At 65.6% G+C, this 19,203-nt stretch overlaps 1 protein-coding gene across 1 annotated transcript; it reads left to right on the top strand.

Moving 5' to 3' along the window:
- The first annotated feature begins 274 nt into the window (after nt 1–274).
- On the top strand, nt 275–18,794 carry FRMD1 (FERM domain containing 1). The gene is made up of 14 exons (XM_066372871.1): nt 275–379; nt 480–605; nt 6,166–6,256; nt 7,274–7,353; nt 7,676–7,752; nt 10,105–10,291; nt 10,973–11,128; nt 11,633–11,698; nt 11,795–11,863; nt 12,449–12,623; nt 14,348–14,689; nt 16,809–16,891; nt 18,094–18,324; nt 18,382–18,794. Exons 2-13 carry the CDS (start codon nt 528–530, stop codon nt 18,289–18,291), a joined length of 1,602 nt encoding a protein of 533 aa, XP_066228968.1. The 5' UTR covers nt 275–379; nt 480–527; the 3' UTR covers nt 18,292–18,324; nt 18,382–18,794.
- Nucleotides 18,795–19,203: the final 409 nt, after the last annotated feature.

Below are 19,203 nucleotides of genomic sequence, written 5' to 3'. Positions count from 1 at the left end.
CTTGGGGACGGTGTGGCCAGCACGTTGATTCGTGTTGCTCAGTGAACGTGTGTCAGAGGGTGGTGGGGGGGGGGGTGCTGCTGGCCCCTCCTGCGTCTCTGGGAACCTCACCGTGTCCCGGGTCCTGGCTTCCACGTGGCCCGGTCTCCTGGTCCCGGGAAAGGGGGAGATGGCCCGCAGGGAGTCACGGAGGGCAGGCGGGGAGGCGGTCCGCCCGACAGTGTTTATTTGCATTCCAATCACCTTGCTCATGTCACGGCTCAGCCCTTGCCAGCTGGACCTTGTCCCCGCACGGGGCAGCGGGAACCTGGTCTGTTCCTCTGTCCCTCCCCAGCCGGGAGCTCGCCGGGGTGCACGTCCTCGGGAAGCCCACAGCCGCGTGAGTCTGGGGTGCCATGGTTCCCGTCCCTCGGGGCGACACGCAGACGGTGGCCGCTTGGCCCTTCCCTGGCTGTCCCCTGACCTGCTCTCCCCTGCAGGAGCCCGAGGAGGCGGCCTCGTCCTGAGAGCAGCCCAGGGACGGCGAGATGACCGAGATGACCGTGGAGCACAGGGACGTCCTGGTGCTGCTGCCCACGCGGGAACGGCTGCGGCTGGTCGTGGGGGTGAGTGCTGAGTGCGGGGGTGAGTGGGGGTGAGTGCTGAGTGCGGGGTGAGTGCGGGGTGAGCGGGGGTGAGTGCTGAGGAGCGGGGTGAGTGCGGGGTGAGCGGGGGTGAGTGCTGAGTGCGGGGGTGAGTGGGGGTGAGTGCTGAGTGCGGGGTGAGTGGGGGTGAGTGGGGGTGAGTGCTGAGTGCGGGGGTGAGTGGGGGTGAGTGCTGAGTGCGGGGTGAGTGGGGGTGAGTGGGGGTGAGTGCTGAGTGCGGGGGTGAGCGGGGGTGAGTGCTGAGTGCGGGGGTGAGCGGGGGTGAGTGCTGAGTGTGGGGTGAGCGGGGCGGGTGGGCAGGATGAGAACAGAGACCACAGGGCGAGCGAGGGGACATCGGGGCCACATGCTCACTGCCCTTCCCTCTCTGACAGGACTGGGTCACTTCCTGACACTACTGGCCACCTCACACAGGTTCCCTCTCACTAGGGGGCTCAAGCTGAGCTCCGCCCGGTCCTCAGTGTCCAGTGTCCTGGGACTGAGTGCTGCCTGGTCCCCACAGAGCCCAGCGTCTTCCTGGGTTAATTCTGCTCCACGGGTCCACCTCATCTGGACCTTCCTGTGACCTGGGTGTGGCTGTGTCCCCTCCTGCAACCATCACTGAGGTGGGCTGAGGGGTCCGTGTCCACCTGCAAGCCACCCCGAGCCTCCTGCCTGGAGAGACGGGGCCGCAGACCTGTCCTCCCTGGAGGGTGGAAGGGAAGAGCGTTTTCTCCCCAGACACCAGAGCTCCGTGCCCCTCGGCACGGGGCACAGTGGCATGGCCCCGGGTTAGGGTCACACATGTCCTCTGAGTCCTCTGCTCTTGTTCTCCACCGTCCACTGTTGTCTGCCGGCACGACCGGCTCCCCTGCTGGTGTCCGGAACGCTGGCTGCACCCGAGTCTTCGGGAGGCGACTTTCATTCGACCCCGACACTGCGGGCCGTGCCTGTCCCAGGGCCACCTGCCCCGGCTCCGGTGGGAGGCCCTGCGACCTCTCCCTGGCTGTCACATTACTGCGCTGGCCTTTAGGAGACAGGTCAGTTACATAACTCGTCAACTCACTGACTCAGCTCACTAGGGAGATGGCTGCCTGAAGGTGTAAGATCAGCGTCCTGTCCAGAGGGGTGAGGCTCACATGTCAACTCCACCAGGTCATCAGTCCAGCTGCTCACACCCTGCCATAGGTCACTGAGAGGTCGCTGCTACTGTCCACCTGGGGCCGACGGTCTCTCCGTATCCCCGTAGACTAGGTGGCCCCCGACCAAGGGTTGCTCACGCCTGGAGACACGGTCCAGCCTCCCCGAGGTCACCTTCTCAAGGCCCTTCCCATGCCACTGCCCACCCCAGGGGCAACCCGGCTGCCAGCAGTCATTTCCGGGGGGCGGACACTTCCTCCCCACCCTCTGTGGGGAAACAGGCCCCTAACGTAGGGAGAGAATAGGACCTGCTTCTCCAGGCCGCCTGGGTGGTGAGTGGTCACGGTGTCCGTGCGGGAGGACCGGGCGCTCTGGGTGGCGAGTGGTCACGGTGTCCGTGCGGGAGGACCGGGCGCTCTGGGTGGTGAGTGGTCACGGTGTCCGTGTGGGAAGAACAGGCACTCTGGGTGGTGAGTGGTCACGGTGTCCGTGCGGGAGGACCGGGCGTTCTGGGTGGTGAGTGGTCATGGTGTCCGTGCGGGAGGACCGGGCGTTCTGGGTGGTGAGTGGTCACGGTGTCCGTGCGGGAGGACCGGGCGCTCTGGGTGGTGAGTGGTCACGGTGTCCGTGCGGGAGGACCGGGCGCTCTGGGGTGGTGAGTGGTCACGGTGTCTGTGCGGGAGGACCGGGCGCTCTGGGTGGTGAGTGGTCACGGTGTCTGTGTGGGAGGACCAGGGGCTCTGGGTGGTGAGTGGTCACGGTGTCCGTGCGGGAGGACCGGGGGCTCTGGGTGGTGAGTGGTCACGGTGTCCGTGCGGGAGGACCGGGCGCTCTGGGTGGTGAGTGGTCACGGTGTCCGTGCGGGAGGACCAGGGGCTCTGGGTGGTGAGTGGTCATGGTGTCCGTGCGGGAGGACCAGACACTCTGGGTGGTGAGTGGTCACGGTGTCCGTGCGGGAGGACCGGGCGCTCTGGGTGGTGAGTGGTCACGGTGTCCGTGCGGGAGGACCGGGCGCTCTGGGGTGGTGAGTGGTCACGGTGTCTGTGTGGGAGGACCGGGCGCTCTGGGTGGTGAGTGGTCACGGTGTCCGTGCGGGAGGACCGGGCGCTCTGGGTGGCGAGTGGTCACGGTGTCCGTGTGGGAGGACCAGGCGCTCTGGGTGGCGAGTGGTCACGGTGTCCGTGCGGGAGGACCGGGCGCTCTGGGTGGTGAGTGGTCACGGTGTCCGTGCGGGAAGAACAGGCACTCTGGGTGGTGAGTGGTCACGGTGTCCGTGCAGAAGGACCAGGGGCTCTGGGTGGTGAGTGGTCACGGTGTCCGTGCGGGAAGAACAGGCACTCTGGGTGGTGAGTGGTCACGGTGTCCGTGCAGAAGGACCAGGCGCTCTGGGTGGTGAGTGGTCACGGTGTCCGTGCAGAAGGACCAGGGGCTCTGGGTGGTGAGTGGTCACGGTGTCCGTGCGGGAGGACTGGGCGCACTGGGTGGTGAGTGGTCACGGTGTCCGTGCGGGAGGACCAGACACTCTGGGGTGGTGAGTGGTCACGGTGTCCGTGCGGGAGGACCGGGCGCTCTGGGGTGGTGAGTGGTCATGATGTCCGTGCGGGAGGACCGGGCGCTCTGGGTGGTGAGTGGTCACGGTGTCCGTGCGGGAGGACCGGGCGCTCTGGGGTGGTGAGTGGTCATGATGTCCGTGCGGGAGGACCGGATGCTCTGGGGTGGTGAGTGGTCATGGTGTCCGTGCGGGAGGACCAGGTAGAACTCCTCCCGGAGCCGGTGTTTAGCAGTGGGAGGGCAGACTCCTCAGCTGTGAGCGGCTGTCGGGTGCATGGGGACTGGTCTGGGCACACATTGGGACACGCTGGGCCAAGTGGGGCCGGCGAGGATGCCAGCTACTGCCCTGGGCGTCCCTCACGCGTCCCTAAGGGGACGGAGACGTTCCAGCTGGGGTGTCCTGTGTTGGGGAGCAGAGCCCTTTCAGCTCGTTGTCACTCGTGTGAGTGAAAAATGAAGGGGCAACCGTCCGCCACACCGAGCGAGCTGTGTCCACTGCGGTCTCTCCTGACGGGGTCAGGGCTGGCCGTGTCCCTAGCAGCTCTGCCTGGACCGGCCGCCACCAGGAGTGACTCTCCACCTCACTCAGCACCCCCCGGGCCGGCCAGGGGTTCTCAGCAGCCCACCTTGACAGATGGGGAAACTGAGGCCCAGAGGTTTGCACGTGCTCAGCCACGTTCCTGTGCGCTGAGTCGGGGCTTCCCAGGAGCCCCTGCATCCTCGGAGGTGCCCGAGGCCCCTGGAGGGGCAGTGGGAGGACTGGGGGTGGGGGAGGGACGGGGGCGGCAGAGGCTTTTAACCGTTTCCACGGTGACATCTCAGCAGTGGTGGGGGCGGGCACTGAGGCCCGGGTGGTGATGAGGGGTGGGGGGCACTTCAGGTGTGGGCAGGCCGTGTGAGCAATGGGGGGAGGGGACCCCGCCGCGTCTTCACGTCCACCTGTTAGAACGTGATGGACCGTGAGGGGCGTTGCAGCAAATACACGTCCCGTCGCGGGAGGGCTAAGCCCCTCGCCCCGTCCAGTGGGCACAACAAAGCCAGTGCCGCCGCTCAGGGTCAGAGCGTGCCACCTGACGTGAGACGGCAGAGATGCGTTTAACAACAAACAGCCTTCCCCAAACCCCTGGGGCGTCCCCTGTGCCCAAGCTGGGGCTCTCTCAGGGGAGCCTCTGCACACGAGGGACAGGGGACCGCTGTGTGGGGACTTCAGGCCTGCCGGACTAACCCGCAGCCCCAGGGAGACAGAGGGACACCCCAGACAGGGAGGAGGGGGGTGTCAGCTACGGGACAGACGGCCCCAGAGGGACACCCCAGACAGGGAGGAGGGGGGTGTCAGCTACGGGACAGACGGCCCCAGAGGGACACCCCAGACAGGGAGGAGGGGGGGTGTCAGCTACGGGACAGACGGCCCCAGAGGGACACCCCAGACAGGGAGGAGGGGGGGTGTCAGCTACAGGACAGATGGCCCCAGAGGGACACCCCAGACAGGGAGAGTAGGGGGGTGTCAGCTACGGGACAGACGGCCCCAGAGGGACACCCCAGACAGGGGGGGGGGGGTGTCAGCTACGGGACAGACGGCCCCAGAGGGACACCCCAGACAGGGAGGGGGGGTGTCAGCTACGGGACAGATGGCCCCAGAGGGACACCCCAGACAGGGAGGAGGGGGGTGTCAGCTACGGGACAGACGGCCCCAGAGGGACACCCCAGACAGGGAGGGGGGGTGTCAGCTACAGGACAGATGGCCCCAGAGGGACACCCCAGACAGGGAGGAGGGGGGTGTCAGCTACGGGACAGACGGCCCCAGAGGGACACCCCAGACAGGGAGGGGGGGTGTCAGCTACGGGACAGATGGCCCCACGTAACGCTGTGCAGGGAACAGACACGTCACCCAGTCCTTGGAGGGTCCCTTTCAGAGTTGACTGAAATCAACAAGGTGGAAAAGCGTGACATTGGAGACAACTGTGCGTTTGAACTTGGGGGATGGCTGATACTAAGACACGTTTCGGGAGCTGTGGTAGGAAGTGCAAAGCAGGTTGGATAATCGATGCTCCGGAGAGAGCACCCTCACCTGCGTATCACACGTGAGAAATGTCTGCTGGGCGCTCACGCATGTGGGTGGGGGCTCAGCAGGGGCCCCCAGCTCCGCAGGAAGGACCGTGGGAAGAAACCGTCCCCGAGGAGCTGAGGCAGGAAGTCTCCGGCGGGAACTGGGCGTCAGGGAGGGGGCAGCTCAGACCAAGGGCAGGGCTGCTGAGACCAGAGGCGTTTCTGGGGGCGGGGGGGTGCGGGGGACCTGGAACACCCTCAGCCCCTTCTGGGCCCCCAGCCTAGCGCCCACGCCCGTGTCAGGGGTGCCCGCCCCAGCCCTGCCCTGCGCTCGGGAGTGGTGGGTGATGTTGGCTCAGGAGGAGGCGGCCAGCAGGGACGTCCTGGGGCGCCAAGCGTGCTGCACCCGTTTAGAGGCCACACTGCGTCAGCCCTTAGCGACCTGGTCCTGGGGTCGGGGTCGAGGGGTCAGGGGTCGAGGGGTTGGGGGTCAAGGGGTTGGGGGGTCAGGGGGTAGGGGGGTCGGAGGGGCCGGTGGCCCCTCCCCCTCCATCTCTCCCTTCCTCCCTCCTCCTCCCCACGCCCCCCCCCCAGACCCTCACAGGCTGCCCTGCCAGGTTGCAGACCTCAGTTCTTCAGCGTGGGCAGTCACCCAGGACACAGAGTGCCGTCTCATTGGGGAGCCGGGGGGCACCCTGAGCCAGGCCCGGACCACCCCAGCTCGGGGGTCCCACCTGTCCTCTGTGCTCCCCCTTTGGGGGCCACGCTGGCGGACGGCACCTGGACCTGCTTCCCCCTGTGACAGGTGCAGGCCACGGGGCGCGAGCTGTTCCAGCAGGTGTGCGACAGGACCAGCATCAGGGAAGCCCCCTTCTTTGGCCTCAGCGTGGTCAGAAGTAAGCAAGCTCCACCCTTGGCTCCCCAGGGACCCCACCCCGGGGCACTGCCCTCCTGGGGGGGGCGGAGTCTGAATGACTCCTCTTCCCAAATCCTGCCTGTTTCATACGCACGGGCACAGCCGGTGGCCTCAGCCCTGCGCTGGCCTGGGCAGGAACCCGGAGGTCACTGTCCTCGTGTCCACCGGCGGCCCGGGACCCAGGTACACGTCACCTCCCTCCACAGGACACAGCTGTCCATTGTGTCCAGGGTCAGTGCTAAGATCATCTCAATTGTGAGATTCTGACTTAAGTGACAATTTTATTTTTTTTAATTATTTTTTAAAGATTTTACTTATTGGATTTTAGAGAAAGGAGAGAGACAGAGAGAGAATGGGGGGAGAGAAGGAGGAGGAGCAGGAAGCATCAACGCTCACATGTGCCTGGACCAGGCAACCTCAGCATCCCCTGTTTTCGCCTTATCTACTATGCACCACAGTTACAACTTTAGAAGTGGGGTTGGCCTGACCTGAGGTGGGTCAGTGGATAAAGCGTCGACCTGGAACACGGAGGTTTGCCGGTTTGAAACATCAGGCTTGCCTGGTCCAGGCACATGTGGGAGTTGATGCTTCCTGCTCCTTCCCCCTTTTCTCTATTTCTCTCTCTCCTTCCCCCATCCCCGCCTCTCTGAGTAAATTTTTTTTAAAATATTAAAAACATAGAAGTGGGCTTACCCCTGGACAGACAGCTCAGTTGGTTGAAGCATTGTTACAGAGCACAGAGGTTGCCGGTTCGAATCCCCAATCAGGGCACATACAAGAGCAGCTCGGTGTTCCTGTCTCTGTCCCTACTTCTCTCTCTCAAAAAGAAAGAGAAGTGGGCTTACAGTGGCACTCCTGCTGGGCCACATCGCGTGGAAGGCCCGACTGCGTGCAGCCGTGAGACCGCCAGCCCCCGGAGAGCTGCCCACGGAGAGCTGCCCACGGGAACGGGGGTGGGGGGCAGATAGCCCTGAGGAGTCCCTGCTTCTCTTTCTAGACAACGAGTACATGTTTATGGATTTGGAGCAAAAGTTGAGCAAGTACTTCTCGAAGGACTGGAGCCGGGAACTGCAGGAGGTAAGTGCTAGGTGAGGGCAGGGTGGCGGCCACCCCCAGGGCCCCGGGTCACACTGCGCATTGGTCCTGGCTCTGTGCAGAGGGGCTGTCTCGCGACAGAGCCTCTGCTGGGGGCACCCACTGCCCCGCGGTGTCCCAGGGCCATCTCGGCTGGCCGCGGCCTGGGCCAATGCTCTCAAATGTCACAGAGAACACTCAACTCCGTGTTTCCTCCCACATCAGTGAGCCGAGTCCACGCGCGGCCCAGCTGGCTGTGAGGTCACGGCAGGTGACGCCCGACACGGCCTGACGGTCACCTTCTTCTCACCCACCTTCCCCACAGGGCAGCAGGAGACCCGGGGCCCCTTTTGTGACCTTCCTCCGCGTGCAGTACTACGTGGAGGACGGGAGGCTCCTCAGGTACCTCCCCAGGGGCCCGGCGAGGGGGCGGGGGTTTCCCCGGGGGGTCCGGCGAGGGGACGGGAGTTTCCCCGGGGGACCCGGCGAGGGGACGGGAGTTTCCCCGGGGGACCCGGCGAGGGGACGGGAGTTTCCCCGGGGGACCCGGCGAGGGGACGGGAGTTTCCCCGGGGGACCCGGCGAGGGGACGGGAGTTTCCCCGGGGGACCCGGCGAGGGGACGGGAGCCGTGTGAGACCGGCACTGCTGTCCCTTTGAGGGGCACGGTCATTCTTTTTCACGGGAACATGGGAAGACTGGGTTAGAGACGCAGGGTTTCCAGTCCCGGGTGTGTCTGCGCCCAAGGGCGGGCCTTCGGGGCGAGCACCGCCGGGTGGAGGCCTCTGCTTCCACTGCGGCCGCCCCTCTGCACGGGGCTGGCTGCCCTCAGCTGTGCCGCTGCGTCGGGTGGGAAAGGGTCCCAGGGCACGCCTGGGTCTCCCTGTGAGCCGTGGGCGATCACCGTGGAGCTTTTAAGGGGACATGGAGCTCCCTGGGGCACCCCAGGACCCAAGTCACCCTCAGACCAGGGCAGCTGAACGGGCCTCTGTCACCAGGGGTGGGAGAACCCGTGGTCCCGACAAGCCCTCTGAGGTGGAAGGTGGAGAGAGAGGTGTGTGCGGTAGTATGGAAGGTTCCAGAGAGTGAGGGTGGGGAGGTGTGGAAGGTTCTGGAGAGTGGGGGCAGGGCATTGTAGAAGGTTCCGGAGAGTGGGGGCAGGGGGTTGTGGAAGGTTCCGGAGAGTGGGGGTAGGGGGTGTGTGGAAGGTTCTGGAGAGTGGGGGCAGGGGGTTGTGGAAGGTTCCAGAGAGTGGGGGCAGGGGGGTGTGTGGAAGGTTCTGGAGAGTGGGAGCAGGGGGTTGTGGAAGGTTCCGGAGAGTGGGGGCAGGGGTGTGTGTGGAAGGTTCCGGAGAGTGAGGGCAGGGGGTGTGTGGAAGGTTCCGGAGCGTGAGGGCAGGGGGGGTGTGGAAGGTTCTGGAGAGTGAGGGCAGGGGGGGTGTGGAAGGTTCTGGAGCGTGAGGGCAGGGGGGGTGTGGAAGGTTCTGGAGAGTGAGGGCAGGGGGGGTGTGGAAGGTTCTGGAGAGTGAGGGCAGGGGGGGTGTGGAAGGTTCCGGAGCGTGAGGGCGGGGGGGTGTGTGGAAGGTTCCGGAGCGTGAGGGCAGGGGGGGGTGTGGAAGGTTCCGGAGAGTGAGGGCAGGGGGGGTGTGGAAGGTTCCGGAGCGTGAGGGCAGGGGGGGTGTGGAAGGTTCTGGAGAGTGAGGGCAGGGGGGGTGTGGAAGGTTCTGGAGCGTGAGGGCAGGGGCGTATAGAAGGTTCCGGAGAGTGGGGGCAGGGGGGGTGTGGAAGGTTCCGGAGAGTGGGGGTAGGGGGTGTGTGGAAGGTTCTGGAGAGTGAGGGCGGGGGGGGGTGTGTGGAAGGTTCCGGAGAGTGGGGGCAGGGGGGTATAGAAGGTTCTGGAGAGTGGGGGCAGGGGGTGTGTGGAAGGTTCCGGAGAGTGGGGGCAGGGGGTATGTGGAAGGTTCCGGAGAGTGGGGGCGGGGGGGTGGAAGGTTCCGGAGAGTGAGGTCAGGGGGTGTGTGGAAGGTTCCGGAGAGTGGGGGCAGGGGGTGTGGAAGGTTCTGGAGAGTGGGGGCAGAGGGTGTGGAAGGTTCCGGAGTGGGGGGGCAGGGGGTGTGGAAGGTTCCGGAGAGTGGGGGCTGGGGGTGTGTGGAAGGTTCCAGAGAGTGAGGGCAGGGGATATGGAAGGTTCTGGAGAGTAAGGGTGGGTGGGGGTGAGTGGAAGGTTCTAGAGAGTGAGGGTGGGTGGGAATGTGTGGAAGGTTCCGGAGAAGCCGTGGAGGGGAACGGAAGGTGTGGGGCCGTGCAGTGTAGCCCCTGTGCTATGGGCCCACCACGGCCAGCAGTGTTAGAAGACCTGCACTTGCCCTTCTCAGAGCCCAGCGCCCCTGCCCCTGGTCTGTGAGCAGATTAACAACAGGAGGACCCACCTTTGGGAATGTGCCCCCGTGACCGGGTCAGCGGGGTCCAGAGGCCCCGCTCCGTGCTCTGGGCTGGGCTGTGGGGCCAGGGGAGGAGCCCTGAGCAGCGGGAGCCTGACCCCGCAGCACGTGGAGGGCCAAGGCTCCCGGCTCCTCAGAGGCAGCGTGGTCTGCGGCACCCCTGGGACGAGGCAGGGTGCTGCAGGGCCCCGGGGGACCCCAGTGGGGGGGGGCAGGACAAGAACACAGTTCCTGGAAGGCAGGGAGGCCCGGGTTGGGGGTGCTGGCTGCGGACAGCGGAGCCCGCCCCTCACCAGGCCGCCTGCTGTCCCCCAGCGACCAGAGGGCGCGGCACCTGTACTACTGTCACCTGAAGGAGCGCGTGCTGCGGTCCCAGTGCACCCACCGCGAGGAGGCCTACTTCCTGCTGGCCGCCTACGGGCTGCAGGCCGACCTGGGCAACCACCGGGACGGGGCCCACGTCGGGCGCTACTTCGAGCCACAGGCCTACTTCCCGCCGTGGGTAAGGCTGTGGGGGGGGCAGGAAGTGGGCAGGGGGCAGGGGGCGGGCAGGGGGCTGGGAGCGGGCAGGGAGGGAGTGGACAGGGGGCAGGGAGGGGGCAGGGAGGGAGTGGACAGGGGGCAGGGGGTGGGCAGGGAGGGAGAGGGCAGGGGGCAGGCAGGGAGGGAGTAGACAGGGGGCAGGAGGTGGGCAGGGAGGGAGTGGACAGGGGGCAGGGGGTGGGCAGGGAGGGAGAGGGCAGGGGGCAGGCAGGGAGGGAGTGGACAGGGGCAGGAGGTGGGCAGGGAGGGAGTGGACAGGGGGCAGGGAGGGGGCAGGGAGGGAGTGGACGGGGCAGGGAGGGAGTGGACAGGGGGCAGGGAAGGGGCAGGGAGGGAGTGGACAGGGGGCAGGGAGCGGGCAGGGAGGGAGTGGACAGGGGGCAGGGAGGGAGTGGACAGGGGGCAGGGAAGGGGCAGGGAGGGAGTGGACAGGGGGCAGGGAGCGGGCAGGGAGGGAGTGGACAGGGGGCAGGGAGGGAGTGGACAGGGGGCAGGGAGGGAGTGGATAGGGGGCAGGGAGGGAGTGGATAGGGGGCAGGGAGGGAGTGGACAGGGGGCAGGGAAGGGGCAGGGTGCGGGCAGGGAGCAGGCAGGGAGCAGGCAGGGAGGGGGACCTGACAGGCCTGCGCTCCGTCCTCAGGTCGTCGCCAAGCGGGGCAGCGCCTACCTCCTCCGGCACGCGCCCACCCTGCACCAGGAGCAGCGGGGCCTGAGCCCCAGGAAGGCAGTGCTGCGCTTCATCAGGGAGGCCTGCCGGCTGGAGGACGTGCCCGTCCACTTCTTCAGGCTGTACCAGGTCACTCCCGGCGGCCCTGGGGGAGACGGGAGCTCAGGCCACCTGAGCGCTGCCCCGGGGAGGGCCCCAGATGAGCGGCCACGGGGAGGCCAGGACGCCGACCCCCTGACGGAGGGCTGGGCCCACGTAGTGTGCCGACTTGCTGGCTGAGAGGGGACCTGGCATGGGAGCACTGCTGTGGTCCCCGTGGGCGGTGACAGCTGCAGGGATGTCCTGGGACCCATCCTGAGGGCTGTCCTCTGGTGAAGGCTGCCCCCCTGACGTGGGGACAGAGGTGTCTGTGTCCTGCCCGTGTCCAGGGCAGCTGGGCAGCTGTTCCCTGGGGAAGTGAGGACAAGGCCTGTCAGTGGGGAATGAAAGTCCAAGAAAGAGCAGGGGGCAGGGATGAGGGCGGGGCGTCAGAGGGGGAGGGGAGGGGTCTGGGAACCCGCCTGTCCCTGGAGAGCCCACCCAGCCGGGCGCCTGGGCACAGGGCTCTGACTTCTGACGTAAGGGTCCTTCTAGGATAAGAAGGCAGACAGACCTACCATCGTCCTGGGACTGACTCTCAAAGGAGTGCACATCCTTCAGGTGACGGGTGGAGCCCCAGAACCCCTCCCCAAAGGGCTGGTGCTCCCCTCCCCGAAGGGCTGACCCCGGGGATACCCCCGTCCTGCTGTCTTGCAGGAGGTGGGCCGCACTCCACGGCTGGTCTACGACTTCCCCTGGTCCCACATTGGGAAGCTGGCGTTTCTGGTGCGTGTCTGACGGGGTGGAGGTGGGACAGAGTCTCAACCCCCAGGCGCCCCGGGGGGAGCCCAGCAGAAGCTTGTCCTTCAGGGTTACGGGGCACTCCACCCCCACCAGGCCCTGCGCCTGGGCTGCCCGGGCCTGGCTCTTCTCAGCGGGGCCTGGAGATGTCCCACCCGGGGGCATGATGGCACGATGACTTCTGGCTCCTCCATGGACAGAACAGAGATGCCTGGAGGTGGCCGCCAGCTTCCAGATGCCCCTGTCCCTGTCATCCCAGCTCCACAGGGTCACCCTGGGACACAGTGGGACTGCTGGGCACAAGCTTACCATCTGCCCTTTCCCTGGACAGCTGGGGCCTGGGGTCTGTCTGGGATCCCCGCCCCCGAGGGCCGAGGAGAAGTGTCTAGGCTTCTCCTGAGTGGTGCGTGTCCCACTTTAGTGCACCCCTAAAAGCCCACCTGTGCACAGAATTAGATTCGCAGACAGATGCCGTGGCCGCTGCCCAGTGAGGCTTCAGCCAACGGTTAAAACACTGCTCCCCGTGGTCCTGGCGTCCTTGTAGAATCACCTCCTCTCTCCCTGGTCCAGGGGAAGAAGTTCGAGATCCGGCCGGACGGGCTGCCCGCGGCCCGGAAGCTGGTGTACTACACGGGCTGTGCCTCCCGCTCCCGCCACCTGCTGCACCTGCTGAGCTCCAGCCACCAGCTGCACCTGACCCTGCAGCCCCTGCTGGCGCGGCTGCGGCAGCTGGAGGAGGCGCAAGGTGGGCACCGGCGCATCCTCCCTCCCCCGGCCGCGGTCAGAGGGCCAGATGCTCTGGGCACCACCACACCTGTCCACCTTCCCCTCGAGGGGCGTGGCCTCTGGGCTCCTGTGTCCCCTCGGATGACCACCCCCGTCCTCCAGCTCTCCTAATGGGACTGTGGGAAGATTTTCCAGGTGCTCACAGGGGGCCCAGGGGTGGGCAGGGTGACCTGGGCAGCCTCTGTGTGCATGAGTGTGCGTGCTCGTGTGCATGAGTGTGCGTGCTCTGTGCATGAGTGTGCGAGCTCTGTGCATGAGTGTGCATGCTCGTGTTCATGAGTGTGAGCTCATGTGCATGTGTGTGTGCTCATGTGCATGAGTGTGAGCTCTGTGCATGAGTGCGAGCTCGTGTGCATGTGTGCGTGCTCATGTGCATGAGTGTGTGAGCTCGTGTGCATGAGTGTGAGCTCTGTGCATGAGTGTGCATGCTCGTGTTCGTGAGTGTGAGCTCGTGTGCATGTGTGTGTGCTCGTGTGCATGAGTGTGTGAGCTCGTGTGCATGTGTGTGAGCTCTGTGCATGAGTGTGCATGCTCGTGTTCGTGAGTGTGAGCTCGTGTGCATGTGTGTGTGCTCGTGTGCATGAGTGTGTGAGCTCGTGTGCATGAGTGTGAGCTCTGTGCATGAGTGTGCATGCTCGTGTTCGTGAGTGTGAGCTCGTGTGCATGTGTGTGTGCTCGTGTGCATGAGTGTGTGAGCTCGTGTGCATGTGTGAGCTCTGTGCATGAGTGTGCAAGCTCATGTGCATGAGTGTGCATGCTCGTGTGCATGTGTGCATGCTCGTGTGCATGAGTGTGCGAGCTCGTGTGCATGTGTGTGTGCTCGTGTGCATGAGTGTGAGCTCTGCATGAGTGTGCGAGCTCGTGTGCATGTGTGCGTGCTCATGTGCATGAGTGTGTGAGCTCGTGTGCATGAGTGTGCATGCTCGTGTGCATGTGTGCGTGCTCGTGTGCATGAGTGTGCGAGCTCGTGTGCATGTGTGCGTGCTCGTGTGCACGAGTGTGCGAGTTCTGTGCATGTGTGTGCGAGCTCGTGTGCATGAGTGTGCATGCTCGTGTTCATGAGTGTGTGTGCTCGTGTGCATGTGTGTGTGCTCATGTGCATGAGTGTGAGCTCGTGTGCATGAGTGTGCGAGCTCGTGTGCATGTGTGCGTGCTCGTGTGCATGAGTATGCGAGCTCGTGTGCATGAGTGTGCGAGCTCGTGTGCATGTGTGCGTGCTCGTGTGCATGAGTGTGTGAGCTCGTGTGCATGAGTGTGCGAGCCTGCTTGCGCGTGCAGCTGCGGAGCCGTCCCTCAGATTGAGGGTGACAGGAGTGATCTAGGGCAGTGTTTTCCAACCACCAGTCCGGGACCAGTGCCAGTCCGCCAGAAACTTTGCGCTGGTCCACGAAAGAGTAAACCACCCTGATGCTGAGAAAATCGCTGCTCTAGAGGATTATAAGTGCCCGTGTTAGTTTAGTTTACTGGTGACAGAGCCACACGGGTGGCCTGGGCTGTCCCCATGGATACACGGAGCCCTGGTCTCTGGGTGACACTCTCCCCACCCACACATGGCCCCTCCCGGGTCCTTGGCACCAGCTCAGGACCCCAGGCCACCACTGGCCACTTGCGGCTCCAGGAACATGTTGGCACCTTCTGTGTTCGGTGCTCTGACGTCAGCTGTCCCTCCCGCCCTCCCTGCAGAGAAGAGGTTCTACCGGGAGACTTACGTCAGCGACGGGCTGGAGCTGGACCTGCACCCTGTGGGCAGCAGAGGCAGCGGAGGCAGCGGGGACAGCGGGGACAGTGGGGACAGCGGGGACAGCAGCCGGCGTCCCCGCCACCGCCTCTCGCTCCTCTCGGCCGACAGCCACGGCAGCTCCCACACGGTGGGCGTGGAGCCCGGGGAGGTGTCGGTGGACGAGCCCTTCGGGGCCGAGACACTCCACGGGGAGGTGACGTCCTGCAGCTCCAGCCAGAGCAGCGGAGACACAGCCGGCGGCAGCAGAGGCCTGCCCGAGGGGCACGCCCTGGACCTGGGGACCGGTGAGTGTGCGGCCGCTGTGGGCGCCGAGGTGACAAGTGTCGCCCCCGAGAGAGGCAGGTGACCTGAGTCCTGATTCCTGACCGGTGGCCTTGGCACCTGGGCTCAGAGATGGGGTCAGCGCTGTGAGGGTGGCAGGCAGAGGTCCTTCCGTCCTGTGCAGCTGACCACAGGAAGCCCAGCCATCCCCTGTCCCTCCTTTAGGATCGACTGTCTCAAGTGTCTAAGACAGATCTCTCTTGTTGCACTTGTTCTGGCTTCAGTAGAAGCCCCCCAGCAAGGGGCCGCAGTCGCCCTCGGCCACGTGGGAGCTGTCAGACCAGCAGCTCAGCGGCACTGCTTGTGCACAGCGGTGCTTCTGTGGTCAGTCCTGGGGTGTGGGGCCCTGTTCCCTGAATGTCTGCACTACCCTTGACAGTGGACAAGATGGGTGACTGTGAGGACCAGCCTCTGGCCTGGCCACCTAGGGTCACTCAGGATCAAACACGGTCACCCAGTAGCACCCAGAGTCATCTAGGAACACCCAGCATCATTTAGGGTCGCCCAGGGTGACTCGGCTGCAGCCAGAGCTATCCAGTCGTTAGGCATCACCAGGATCACCAGGGCCACGCAAGGCCATTCAGGGTCACCCAGACCACCCAAGGTCAGTAGGTTTTGGTCACTGTCCTGCTGTGTCCATCGCTCTATTCGAGTGCCTGGTCTACTTGTAAAGGACAGATTGACCGCCCTCTCCGAATCTCTGTCTGAGCGTGAGGTCCATAGCCTCTATGAGCAATGACACCTGCACGTTCACACAGCAAAGCCCTTTCTGATTCGAGCCCAGAGCACTCGGTCAACCTCTCTGGAAACAGGGCAGTGTGCATCGCGGGTGGGGGGCGGGCTGGCGGGGACCTCTCTGGAAACAGGGCGGTGTGCACCGTGGCCGGCGGGGACCTCTCTGGAAACAGGGCAGTGTGCACCATGGGCAAGGGGCGGGCTGGCGGGGACCTCTCTGGAAACAGGACAGTGTTCACCGCAGGTGGGGGCGGGCCAGCGGGGACCTCTCTGGAAACAGGGCAGTGTGCACCGTGGGCAGGGGGGGGCCGGCGGGGACCTCTCTGGAAACAGGGCAGTGTGCACCGTGGGCGGCCAGCGAGGACCTCTCTGGAAACAGGGCAGTGTGCACCGTGGGCAGGGGGCGGGCTGGCGGGGACCTCTCTGGAAACAGGGCAGTGTGCACCGTGGGCAGGGGGCGGGCCAGCGGGGACCTCTCTGGAAACAGGGCAGTGTGCACCACAGGTGGGGGCGGGCCAGCGGGGACCTCTCTGGAAAGGCAGTGTGCACTGTGGGCAGGGGGGGGGGCGGGGACCTCTCTGGAAACAGGGCGGTGTGCACCATGGGCAGGGGGCGGGCCGGCGGGGACCTCTCTGGAAACAGGGCAGTGTGCACCGTGGGCGGGGGGTGGGCCGCACGGACCTCTCTGGAAACAGGGCAGTGTGCACTGTGGGCGGGGGGTGGGCCGGCGGGGACTTACCTGGCTTCCTACAGAAGCAGGCTGGTGGCCCGGGTCCCACGTCAGCCCATGAAGAGGGGCTCTGGGGTGCATCCTGGGCCTGACCTCCACGGGCAGGACCGCCTGAGCAAGGAAGCCGGGTTGCCCAAAGTGTGCCCCGCGGAAGCCAGAGCTCGGGGAAGGGGAGTGAGGCACTTCATGCAGGGAGCTCATAGGAGCCTGCCTCTGCCTGCGGACGACCTTGAGCCCTGCCAGTGGGAAGCAAAGGTCACTGCCCAGGTCACGGCCCACCCCTCTGCAGCCCCGGGAGGCTCCGGTCCATATTAGGGGCCCCAGGGGAGAAGCCGCAACACGGTGCAGGAGTCTGTCCACGGAGCAGGCGTCTGTCCACGGAGCAGGAGTCTGTCCACAGAGTAGGGATCTGTCCACGGAGCAGGCGTCTGTCCACGGAGCAGGAGTCTGTCCACGGAGCAGGAATCTGTCCACGGAGCAGGAATCTGTCCACGGAGCAGGCGTCTGTCCACGGAGCAGGCGTCTGTCCACGGAGCAGGCGTCTGTCCACGGAGCGGGCGTCTGTCCATGGGCGCTCAGGCTGCCCCCCCTGCTCACACCCCCTCCCCTCCTCTCAGCCTGTCAGCCTCTGGAGCCCCTGGCGGTGGTGCGGGTCACACTGGTCAAGATGAGGGGCTGGAGCGCCGAGGCCCTGAACCAGGTACGTGCCCCACTGTGCCCCAGCTGCTGCACCCCATTCTCCCAGCTCACCCTGGGGCCCAGCGTGCTCCTGGGATAGGCAGAGAGCCCTGGAACCAGAGCTGGGCAGCGGCAGGGGGACGAGGTGGGGGGCAGTGAGGCCTTCCTGAAACAAGGTGGGGGGGTTCTCTCTGGCCTCAGAGCCTGAGCGAGCGCCGGCTTGCAGCATGGGGTCCTTTCTGGCCGTGTGCTCAGTGTGGCCGTGTCCACCACCCCCCGTCCTTTGCACAGACGCAGTTGGAGGGCAGCTTCTCCCCCAGGGGCAGGAGGAGGGCCAAACCCTGTGGTCCTGGGATGCAGGGCTCTAGGCCTGACTGGGCGCTGACCAGGGAGTGGTGCCCTGGAAGGAGAGAGGGACCGAGCTGGACGCAGAGCAGGGAGAGGGCAGCTCGCCAGCGCCCTGAGCAGGGTCAGCCCCGGGGGTTGGGGTCTTCCGGCCCAGGGCCTCGGTCAGATGTCACTGTGTGGGGCGTGCGGCCCCCTCTGCCGTGGTCCCCGTCCAGGGCTCCAGGACCGAGAATAGGTCAGTGGGGGGTGCTCAGCAGGACCCCAACCTGGACGGATGTGGCCAGCTCAGAGCAGGGACTCTTGGGCACATCTCCTCACACATTAAGGGGTGCTGTTCTTGACTCCAAGATGCTTCCAGGTCTTATTCATAAAATCTAGTAATAATCCAGGTCTGATGAGTTAAAACAAACAAACAAAAAAAACCCAGCTAGGGCCCTGGTAGCCTGCAAACTGGGGGTGGGCGGGCTCTGTCTTTGGGGTGTGGGTTCCCCGCAGGGACATGCTGCCTCTGTGTGAGTCCCTCTGTGCGGAGGCAGCTCACTTATCTGATTCCTTCACCCCAAGTGCCAGGACCTCTCTGCTCAGGAAGGATCCGACTCCACTAGAGGGCTGGCTCCACAGTGTCCCCACGGTGGGCAGGGCGGGCAGGCGGCAGCCTGGAGGTTGGGGGGACAATGGGGTGGCCACGTGGGCATCCCCAGCACGGGGTGAGCAGCGCAGAGGGCCCGAGGCCAGGGGCACAGAGCCGCCAGGTCAGCCTTAGGTGTGGCAAGGACAGAATTGGAGGGTCCGCTAGGACACCCTGGCAGGGCTTTGTGACTGAACAGCAGGCCGGAGAGGAGGCCACGGCCGGACGCACCTCTGCTCTCCCTGCAGATCCCGGAGGCGACCTCCGGCCACGCGGACCAGCACAGCCGCAGCCTGGGTGACGTGTGTCCCCGCCCCGTGCCCGCCCCACGCTCCCTCCGACGCCCCGTGCCCGCCCCACGCAGCCCCGGCCTCTCAGCCCTCCACCAGAGGAGGTCCAAGAACTACCTCTCCCTGGACCTGTTCCCAGAGGAGTTTGTGGTGTAGACCCCTGCGGCGTGTCTCCGTCCACACGGCAGGGTCTGTCCACGCTGCACAGGGCTGTCCACTCTGCACAGGGCTGTCCACTCTGCACAGGTCTGTCCACGCTGCACAGGGCTGTCCACGCTGCACAGGGCTGTCCACTCTGCACGACTGCATCCACACAGGGCTCAGGCTGCGCCGTGTGGCTCTGCCCACGCAGCACGGTTTAGTCCACACGTCCATGCAGTGTGGCACTGCCCGTGCCTGGACAGTCTTGGGTCAGGACAGCCTCCGACCCCCTTTCTGCGCGGGAGGTGCCCACCTCAGCGGGGTGCCTGGTTGACCGAGGACGCGGGCGCCGCCCCCTCTACCCGAAGCACCTCTTCATCTTCATCCATCGGACGTGTGCAAGCGACTCTGAGGTCAGCTCTGCAGGTGAAGAGCAGGCCCCACCCTCCTTGGGGGCCGCGGCAGCCCTGGGCACCCGCACTCCAGCCTCTGGTCTCCCGACAAGTGGAGGGCTGGGCTTCCGACCCAGAGAGGCCGCTGAGGCTCCCTCTGCCTGCAGCCAGCCCACACGGAGGGTCAGCCAGTGCACACGCCTTCTGGACGTCCCTCTGCCTGCGGCCAGCCACATGGAGGGTCAGCCAGTGCACACGCCTTCTGGACGTCCCTCTGCCTGTGGCCAGCCACACGGAGGGTCAGCCAGTGCACACGCCTTCTGGACGTCCCTCTGCCTGCGGCCAGCCCACACGGAGGGTCAGCCAGTGCACACGCCTTCTGGACGTCCCTCTGCCTGTGGCCAGCCCACACGGAGGGTCAGCCAGTGCACACGCCTTCTGGACGTCCCTCTGCCTGCGGCCAGCCCACACGGAGGGTCAGCCAGTGCACACGCCTTCTGGACGTCCCTCTGCCTGTGGCCAGCCCACACGGAGG

The sequence above is a fragment of the Saccopteryx leptura genome, chromosome 3, assembly GCF_036850995.1.
Source record: "Saccopteryx leptura isolate mSacLep1 chromosome 3, mSacLep1_pri_phased_curated, whole genome shotgun sequence".
Taxonomy (NCBI): Eukaryota; Metazoa; Chordata; class Mammalia; order Chiroptera; family Emballonuridae; genus Saccopteryx; species Saccopteryx leptura.
This window is presented reverse-complemented; position numbering and strand designations above follow the sequence as displayed.

Bases quoted from the DNA above. Each gene is read 5' to 3' on its own strand.
- FRMD1 (XM_066372871.1), top strand. From the start codon at position 528: ATGACCGAGATGACCGTGGAGCACAGGGACGTCCTGGTGCTGCTGCCC. The intron at 7,753-10,104 runs GTACCTCCCCAG...GCTGTCCCCCAG, and splicing joins GAGGACGGGAGGCTCCTCAG to CGACCAGAGGGCGCGGCACC. The intron at 11,699-11,794 runs GTGACGGGTGGA...GCTGTCTTGCAG, and splicing joins AAGGAGTGCACATCCTTCAG to GAGGTGGGCCGCACTCCACG.